The sequence below is a fragment of the Bradysia coprophila genome, unplaced genomic scaffold (genome assembly GCF_014529535.1).
Source record: "Bradysia coprophila strain Holo2 unplaced genomic scaffold, BU_Bcop_v1 contig_297, whole genome shotgun sequence".
Taxonomy (NCBI): Eukaryota; Metazoa; Arthropoda; class Insecta; order Diptera; family Sciaridae; genus Bradysia; species Bradysia coprophila.
The window spans coordinates 1,303,234-1,313,090 of NW_023503555.1; the positions used below are offsets into that span (position 1 = coordinate 1,303,234).

Sequence of the window (9,857 nt, forward strand, 5' to 3'; positions counted from 1 at the left end):
TCAAAGCCATAGCTTTTTTGCGTCATTTTGTAAAAAGACAAATTTATTAGTTTTGACTGCGAAAACTCGTAAAATGACAAATTTATTGACTCACAGACTCAATCATAACTTCCAGATTAAAATGAGTTAGCACAAAACTGGCACACAAGCTTCGTTGCGTGTGCCAAATTCTCAAAAACCTAGAAAAAAAGGTAATCTGGCACATGTGCTAGATTCCACTTCATGTACGGAATTTGGCACCCCCTCACGTGTGCCAAATTCTCGGATCCCGTAGAAAGACACACTTCACTTATTCACGCGACATATTGGCACGGTTGACATGAGTCATTGCAAGTGTGGTGTCGATAAACAGGTGAGACTTCCAGCATTTTAGAATTAACCTTTTTATTTATGAAAAATTTAATAAATGAACCCATGGCTCCTCAACATTTTGTCAGTCACTTCCATCGACTTCACTGCCGGGAGATGCGGGAAATCAGAAACAAAACTACATTTTTTATTTACATCTTTAAAAAAAAATTCTATTTAAAATCGCTTGATAAGATTTTAGTGTGGACAATTGAGTCGTAAAACTTTACTATTGCATCGAAAAATAGGTCAGCATCCTCTTAAATTTTTTGAGTAACAATAACTTATTAACCGTACGAAGAAACACTTTTGGATTTTTGGCTAAAACATGAAGAATCGATTTTTTTAACTGTGAAAATTCTATGTCTCCAGTTTCGTGGGTGATCACAATGTGAATGTGAGATACTCTCAGAGTTCTACAACAACCAAATACAAAGTATACAGTACAAGGTTCCAAAAATAACCAAATAAAATTGTACCAAGTCATACAAATCGAAACACTCCGATCCGAAACATGTTTCGAAGACTCTGCAGAATTCTGCGAATCTTGGAGACAGTGATACCGTACATCAAATGCAATGGAAGCGAAGGGAAAATGAATTTTGCCTGGTTTATGGTCCTCATAGACAGAGGACCTCGGCATTGCACGATATTTGTTTCTAAATTTGGTCACCCATGTCAAAAATGGTCTAAAATATCAGTCGATACTGTCCAGAATCTGGAAATAATCTGCAATTCTGGAAAAATTGGTCACTTACATCAAACGCAATGGAGGCGAAACGAAATTTAATTTTGTCTGGTTTATGGCATACATAGACAGAGGACCTGGGCATTGCACGATATTTATTCCAAAACAGGGTCACCCATAACAAAAATAAGTCGAAATATTAGTTTGAAATCAGTCGATACCGTGCAATATTGCACGGTAACGACGGTTTATCTACCCATTTTTCACGCTATTTTTGTTATTGGTGACCCTGTTTTGGAATAAATATCGTGCAATGCCCAGGTCCTCTGTCTACGTATACCATAAACCAGACAAAATTAAATTTCGTTTCGCCTCCATTGCATTTGATGTAAGTGACCAATTTTTCCAGAATTGCAGATTATTTCCAGATTATGGACAGTGTCGACTGATATTTTAGTCCATTTTTGACATGGGTGACCAAATTTAGAAACAAATATCGTGCAATGCCGAGGTTCTCTGTCTATGAGGACCATAAACCAGGCAAAATTCATTTTCCCTTCGCTTCCATTGCATTTGATGTACGGTATCACTGTCTCCAAGATTCGCAGAATTCTGCAGAGTCTTCGAAACATGTTTCGGATCGGAGTGTTTCGATTTGTATGACTTGGTACAATTTTATTTGGTTATTTTTGGAACCTTGTACTGTATACTTTGTATTTGGTTGTTGTAGAACTCTGAGAGTATCTCACATTCACATTGTGATCACCCACGAAACTGGAGACATAGAATTTTCACAGTTAAAAAAATCGATTCTTCATGTTTTAGCCAAAAATCCAAAGGTGTTTCTTCGTACGGTTAATAAGTTATTGTTACTCAAAAAATTTAAGAGGATGCTGACCTATTTTTCGATGCAATAGTAAAGTTGTACGACTCAATTGTCTACACTAAAATCTGATCAAGCGATTTTAAATAGATTTTTTTTTTTAAAGATGTAAATAAAAAATGTAGTTTTGTTTCTGATTTCCCGCATCTCCTAGTGAGGCAACCACACAAGACAAAATGCAAAGCTCCAAACAATTATGTAAGTTTTTTGTACTCACCGTCACCAATCCCCCGGGAAATGAGTTTTTTATGTTCATGTCAATGACGTTAAGTCAATAAATTTGAAGTTTCCGGGGAGGAAAAAAACGACAAGCTCCGACAAATGAGGTCTTATATAGCAAAGAGCGTTTCAAAACAAATGAAGTAAAAGATTCCCGAAATAAATCTTTGAAAATCTTCGATAAAATGAAGTAATAGATCAGACAATAAAACTGTTAATGTGCTTGCCAGGTGTGTGACAGGTTATCAAAATTGTTTCACGTCATGTTCGACTAATGGTATTTGAAAATTTTATTTATTTTAAAAATTCCCAGCCGATTACTGAGTTACTTACTTTTGACTTGACCGCCTCCAGCATCGCTCACTAATCGGAGTCATTCTGCGTCAATCTTCTCTAATCGCTTCTCAGCTGACAATGATACTATGATATGTAATCGTGGTTACATTCTTGACGGATTGGGTTGCAACCCAATTTATTTGTTTCCCTGTCCTCTTCTCACAATCAAGTTCAAAATTGTATGTGTCACTTAGTCATAAGCACTGATGCGGTCGACAAACATTCATAAAAATGAACTTTTCCGTTGAACAAAGGTTCTAAAATCAGGGTCGCGCAAGGCTCAGGGATTCGATAAATGAAACGGATAACAATTGAACAATAGCTCAAGTCATATACGCGTCATCGTAGTAAACACTCAAAAGGCTGGAGTTCTCTTTTACTCAATTCTTTTACTGAAAGCAGAGTATAACCTGTCCGAGTTCAAGATTATTTTTGACGTCGAAGACTAATTATGTTGTTACGATTGCTGATTCGACCATCTTAGCATTAGCTCACCAATAATTTTATTTTACGGAAATACAGAAAATTAGCTCGATCACAATAACCACCCAATATCCACAAACCACCGGCCACCAACTACTTTTCCATTGTCAGAAATTTAACGATACAATTGCACGAATCAAAGGCTTTCAACTTAACCAAATTCTGTTCCCGTTTCGGTAACTGCCGCTTCAGTATGATCTGATCGGCAGCACACAAATATTGTTCGTAAAACAACGAAACGAGATCGATGCCGCTTAAGTCTATGAAATCTTCGGTATGTTCCGCTTGGATCCATGCGGTCAATTCGAATTCGATATTCCACTTGTTGCTCATGTCTAGATAGTAACCGGTCCTCAATGGGTCGGCTGCAATCAACTTTTGTAGATGGTCTAATGTTACCGAGTGATATTGCTTGCGGTCGATGGCTCGCATCAGTAGGGCAGCTGTCAGTAGTGTCCCTGGAAATTGGATTTCTTTCGTTAATTTGAAATGTGGACGTAATTATTGGGGTGAGTCGTCGGACTCGACTTTTTTTTGGAAAATTATTTTTTAACCAAACATTGACCAGAATGAAGTCTCGAATGTTAAAAGACTGGACATCGACAAATCGCTACTTACATTTACTATCCGGCTCGTATTCCAATAATTCCTGACAAGACTTCAATTGCCCTTGCAGCTCCTCCAACACGCTCGGTTCAAATTCATACTCGAATCTCGGCAACTTGATACCGAACAGTCCGCCGGTCGTTTTTCTGACTTTCAATTGATGTGACTTGCCGCTCTCGTCGGTAAAATCCAGCTCGAATTCACTTTCACTGTTGTTGTTCAGCTCGAACGTGTCGTGCAGTATCCAAATCGTGTCATACTGATTCGTCGAATTGATTGGCTTCCAATTTTTCAATTCAAATTTTGTCGTCACGTCCAACGACAAGCTGCAGTTGTTGTTGCGTAAATCGACCGGCAACGAGAACGAAATGATTGCATTGGTTTTGGTGATTTTAAAGGCGGCTATGTCCAGTTCCGGTTGCGAATAGCCCAGCAACCAGCGTTGATAGAACCAAGCACTGCTATCATTCGGATCGGTAAATGCTGCGGTGAGCACCATTTCTAATTCATCTTTTAGAATCGTTTCGTTTATTGGTCGGGTGTTGTCCGTTTGGTGTGAATACAGTACGGGCAGAAGTTTGCTTCGATAGTGCCACGACGAGTAATTTGAGAAATTTTTGTGGATTTTTTCCGTGCAAAATTCCAGTTCTTTACTCGGTGGAACCTTGGCCTTGTCAACGATATAACGTCGATAATCCCACACATGAACTGATGTAAAGAGAATGAGTTAGAAGGTTATTCAATCAATACGAGCATTGGGCATACAATTCCTCTCGTCCATTTTCAGATACTTTGTGCAGACATCGACTTCTCGCTGCCAATTCGGCTCGGGCGAATGTTCCAACACCCAACATCGATGATGCCAGGCACAATACGATTTCGGATTGACCAGCAAACAGCTTTCCGTCAAATTCAATTCTTTCTCAAACAGTTCCGGTCCCTTGTCGCCCATCAGCTGAATGCATTCGCGACGAATGTTCCACAGTGTGAATATGTCGGGATTTTTGGACAAAATTGCCGTCAGAATTTGCATCAATTCGTCGTCATACTCGTCTAGCAGCCGTTTCTCTTTGATTTTAAACATCCCTTGGCGATACGCTTTGACTTTGAGCTCTTGCTCCTTTTTCTTTCGAGCCGCCTCCTCTTCACTGGTTCGAACCTTTAAACGTCCGTGCTGAAAGAGAAATGTTCAGGATTGGTAGAATCTGAGGTTGAGACATGTTCGATATTTGGAGGATAGGTGATTCTTGGTTTCAAGTAAAAAATTGCTCTTGCGTCATCTAGCCTGGCCATGTCATGGAATAAATAGAATGGGAATGGTAACCGGTGCGGTTTCTTAAAGACATATTGTGGATCATTTGAAATGTGAAAGATCCATGAAAAAACATCAACTTCCCCGTGATCTAGGTTATCAATCGAAGTAACAATACGTTAGTACGATTCACTATCAATCCTTTGTGAGTCATACTTGGGGCAACTGATAAAAGTTTTGTTGGATGTTTACAAATCCGTCGGTAATTTCGACGTATTGCTCTCACCAACTACCCGATTTGCTGTTAAACTTACCATTGTGGATCTTATTGCAAGCTGTACGTTCGAAAATTAATTGAAATTTGTGTTCAACAAAAACATTTCCTTTGACACTCTGACAATGTACACAGATTCGTCGATAGAACAGATCGATGTGAAAACAAATGTCAAAAACCTAAGCCATGGCAATGTAGAGTGAAGTATGGTTACCATCGGTTACCATTCAATTCACCTGTCAAAATTAAGTGACATATACACTCAGCGTGCGTTTGTTTACAATTAATTTGCCCACAAGTTTTCCCTGAGATTTCACGATGTCCTCTTGGAAAAAGGCTGCAAAAACCAATCAGAAGACTCATCGCGAGCGGCACCAACCTGCAGCGCGACAACATCTTGGTTTATTGGAGAAGAAAAAGGACTATCAACTACGGGCGAAAGATCAACACGACAAGGATGATACCATCAAATTGCTGCGAAAGCGTGCCCTGAACCGCAATCCCGATGAATTTTACCATCACATGATCAACTCCAAAGTCGTCGAAGGGGTGAGTATCGATAAATTTCCAAAGAACCTGTCAGATCCGACGTTTTCACTTGTGCATTCCAGGAACACCACGAAAAGCAAAAGGACGACGAACACACAACGGAACAGCTGCAATTGATGCAAACGCAAGACATCAAGTATGTCATCGCCAAACGGACAATCGAATCAAATAAGATCAAGAGATTGCAATCGGAGCTGCATATGATCGATATTGCCAATACCGTTCCGAATCGTCACACATTCTTCGTCGACACTCCGGAGGAAGCTCGCAATTTTGATGTGGCCAAGCGCCTGGACACCCATCCAATGCTGTTGGACCGGAAGACGAATCGCACGAAATTGAGTGATTTAGAAAAGTTGAAGTTGCCGAATTTGAGCGAAAAGGAGATGAAACGACTGAAGAATCTACGGGAAAATTCATACAACGAACTGAAGAAGCGAATCGAACGGGAGAAGGAGCTGACTGTCGTTGTGCAGAAAATGGAAATGAAGCGGGCGTTACAAGAGAAGCGAAGTCAGAAGCCGAAACGTGTTGCTGCCGGAACGAAGGATACGGCGCCGATCTATTTGTTTAAATATGAGCGAAAACGATGATGGTTTGAATAAAGGAATGATGTGTACGGTATTACAAGATCAAATTGCATTCAATCTACCTGTGTCAGAGAATCCGACGATATTAGTCTCAGAGAAATCCGTCGGTAGAGTCGATTCAACTCGCCACTCCACAACGAAACTTTTGAATTTACCGGTGGATTTGGCTGAAATTTTCAGGGTATGTCAAGGACGTAATTCTAAGAAACCAATTTGAAGGAATTTTCATAAAAGCTTATAATTTCGTAGCTATGAGCGTTTTAAGCTATTGAACTATAGGACCCATAACTCAGAAAATATGGCAGATAGAAAGTTCGTTTAAAAGACAAATTTATAGAGTTTCAAATTCTAGTCGACTCGTGTTTCATGGTTTTACCGAAAAATCTTCCATTTGGGAGCTGTGAGCGTTTTAAGTGCGAGCTATGTCAGCCATAACTCGGAAAATATGGCAGATAGAAAGTTCGTTTAAAAGACAAAGTTATAGAGTTTTAGATTATAGTCGATGCGTGTTTCATGGTTTCCCTAAAAAGTCGCTTATCTTGGAGCTATGAGCGTTTCAAGTGCGTTAAATTTCGACAAAATTTCTATTTATGATTTATGTTGGATGAAAAACAAGCGAAACCCATCGAAAGTGAAGCATAATCTTAAGTTCAGTTTTGTGAACCACATTCTGGATGAAAAATCGATGTCGGCATTCATTTTGAGTTCACACATTATATTCAGGTCGGACATTTCGCTTGCGGTTGTATAAAAGATTTAGGACAAGTTTCCCAGTACCTCAACAGAAGAATACGGAAAGCTTAGGTCGATATCGAGCACATTATATTAAAGTTATATCACTTTGTTTAGCTCTCCAGCAACAATTTCCATTGATTCGTGTGATTGAATTTAAATTTAATTCCCAGGTGTTCTCATTGTTCACTTCAGAAATGAAGCTAAATCTGGAAGTCTAATCGAGAAAATACAAAAAATTCTGAAAATTCTAAGAACAGTGAGTATAAGCAACGACCATAGTCATAGTCAAATTTAAAATATTTTACGGGTTACGGCATGTTTCATTTTCATTTACATTGCCTAATCACGTATTTGGTGGCTGTAACACCCCACTTATCAAATATACAACTTGGAACCTCGGAAGTAATATACTACTCGCTGCATCCCAGAGAAACGATTCATTATTCGATGACGATTGGCTGTAATGTTTATGTCTTAAGGGCTTAATGAGTAAAACTACGTTACTTTGTCCTTGTCCACTCATTTAATTATTTATTCACAATCAAAATCCTACACCAACGTGAGGCGGGCAAAGTTGACGAGAATAGTTAGCGACACGACATGCAGTTGCGAAAGTCCGTCTTTGTTCTTGGCTGAGATACAAAAAAAGGAGAGGAGTTATCGGAAAGACAAAAAATGAATTACTTCAATGCACTTCAAACAAAAGTGATCAAAGAGTATAACTACTGCTCGAAGTGCGTTGATTGCATTTTTAACTTACTCATTTAGTTTGTACTTAAACCCATCAGCTCGGGCAACATTCGCGTCGGTTTTACTAGCAAATTCCTGTAATACAAGAAATAAATTAAGTCGAGATGGGAACTGGTAACCAGGAAGTATTTGACAAGTGGAAGAAAATCCTTGAAGATCATGGGTTAAAAGTTGAATCAAAGACTGAGTACATGTTCCTGCCATTCAGTGACCCACAAGCCACATCGCCAGACATAACGATTAACGGAAACGTTATGCCGAAATGCATCAGCTTCAAGCATCTTGGCTCGGCAATGAACCAGATTGGAAGTTGTGACGAAGACGTAATCATAGGATCAGCGTGGGCTGGCTGAAATGGCGATAAAATTCAGGAGTATTGTGCAAGCATATGCCACCAAAACTCAAGGGCAAAATCTACACAACGGTGGAACAACCTGCTCTTACTTATGGATCGAAATGCTGAACTATGTATTAAAAGTTTGGAAGAGATATCTGATAACTGTAGAAAAGAAAATGTGCCGCATGCCCCTTGGCGTCACAAAATTGGATCACATCAATAGTAAACATATTCGAGGCACGTTGAACATAAAATAAACCATCGTCGACAAAGTGAATAGTGAGAGAAACGACTGGTTTGATAAAGTCTTTCAATAGACATACGGTATGTGATATACCCAAAGTGAGTAAAAGAGGAAGACCAAAGCACAGTTGGACCGGCCAAATGCGACAACGACAGCACTAAGATAATTTGTTTAAATTACTGTAATCTGTGAGTGTAACTATTTGGTGTGTAGCTGATATCATGAAACAATTATTCGTAAGGCCGATTGATAAATGCTTTCTAAGGCACTAGATGTGCAATGGTTCCACGACACCATAGGGCTATTATTGAGAAAACGTTTTTCAGTTTGGTTTGGCTAATTTGGAACTTTTTTTTAGAGAACTTCGAGAGTAATTCGGGTGACGAGCGAAACGGGGACGAACTTTAGTGAAGCAACCGAAAGCATTAGCTCAGTATATACTCACGATTTGAATGAAGGCACCGAAATCGACAATGTTCTTCACTCCATGTATTTTTTCTATTTCGTCATACAGGTCGTGAACGACTGCTCTGGGCAAATCGTCCTTTATCAAATACAGCATTACATCTGAAATGTCCTGCAAATGATTGCGTTGTTGTTCGTGGTGATTTTTCAGTAAAATTTTATTTTTACTTACCTCTTCTTCATGTTCGAATTGTTGATCTTCAACAGCGCTCATATGTTTGGTTTTATTAATAACAAATAATAGATTTGATCTTTCTTTATTATTGTTTCAACTTGATTTGTAACAACTTGGTTGGAGGAATTCTTTCTGATTGTTTTTGTTTATGTCTAACATGCCAATCTGCAAGTATCGATAATTTTGAATTAGGGCGCCTTACATGCGCAAAGTAAACATTTGCGATGCATAAACGTCTGGACATGGCCTTGTTCAACATTTGATCGATATTAGTAGATTACAGCAGAGACCATGTAAATGACCGATTACATAAGCGCAAAGTTTGCGGGTCCGAGCAAAGCGAATTGTGAAATATATTCCTTTAAAGAATGGAATTCAGACGGAATAAAGCCGAATCATCTGCCACTTTTTGACGCAATTTTTTTTATTATAATTTTCTTCCTAAAATTTTCCTGGCAAGATTTTTGTTGATAAAACTTTCGCGTACCTTCCTCATCAGCTGCCATTTGTGACGCATATCTTTTTGCGTGTCGAAACTGTAAGCGTCACCTACACCGATATCAGTTCTTTTGTAAGTGGATAACAGGACTTGCGTCACACCTCCACTGTAAGTGGTTTTGGGCGATCGCTTTATACTTGAGTTTACTGTTTACATGTGCACGCGTAGAGTATCAAGTAGCACCTGAGAAGCAAAACTGTTGAAATTTAAGAAAAACAATCAAAGACATAAATTTTTTGTTAATTATTTTGAGGTGAGTGTAATAACCCTTCACATGCAGCAAGCATGTCACCAAATCAGTTCTGTTAATGTATAGTTTTTCATCTAAGTATTTATTTTAATGTTTTACTTCAATTGTTCAAACGTGTATTTTCCTATATAAAACATGGCATTAGTTAGAGTTCATTGCCTATTTTTGTCTTCA

General features: G+C 38.8%; 3 protein-coding genes across 3 annotated transcripts; 1 reads left to right on the forward strand and 2 right to left on the reverse strand.

The window, feature by feature from the left end:
* Window positions 1-2,954: 2,954 nt before the first annotated feature.
* LOC119078745 (geranylgeranyl transferase type-2 subunit alpha) lies at window positions 2,955-5,259 on the reverse strand. Its single transcript, XM_037186444.1, has 4 exons — window positions 5,130-5,259; window positions 4,329-4,737; window positions 3,576-4,271; window positions 2,955-3,415 (listed from the first exon to the last, which is right to left on the reverse strand). Exons 1-4 carry the CDS (start codon window positions 5,130-5,132, stop codon window positions 3,051-3,053), a joined length of 1,473 nt encoding a protein of 490 aa, XP_037042339.1. The 5' UTR covers window positions 5,133-5,259; the 3' UTR covers window positions 2,955-3,050.
* A 59-nt stretch (window positions 5,260-5,318) lies between these two features.
* On the forward strand, window positions 5,319-6,270 carry LOC119078776 (probable U3 small nucleolar RNA-associated protein 11). The gene is made up of 2 exons (XM_037186486.1): window positions 5,319-5,638; window positions 5,701-6,270. Exons 1-2 carry the CDS (start codon window positions 5,408-5,410, stop codon window positions 6,229-6,231), a joined length of 762 nt encoding a protein of 253 aa, XP_037042381.1. The 5' UTR covers window positions 5,319-5,407; the 3' UTR covers window positions 6,232-6,270.
* Window positions 6,271-7,467: 1,197 nt separating this feature from the next.
* On the reverse strand, window positions 7,468-9,072 carry LOC119078790. The gene is made up of 4 exons (XM_037186503.1): window positions 8,932-9,072; window positions 8,740-8,871; window positions 7,724-7,788; window positions 7,468-7,595 (listed from the first exon to the last, which is right to left on the reverse strand). Exons 1-4 carry the CDS (start codon window positions 8,971-8,973, stop codon window positions 7,505-7,507), a joined length of 330 nt encoding a protein of 109 aa, XP_037042398.1. The 5' UTR covers window positions 8,974-9,072; the 3' UTR covers window positions 7,468-7,504.
* Window positions 9,073-9,857: the final 785 nt, after the last annotated feature.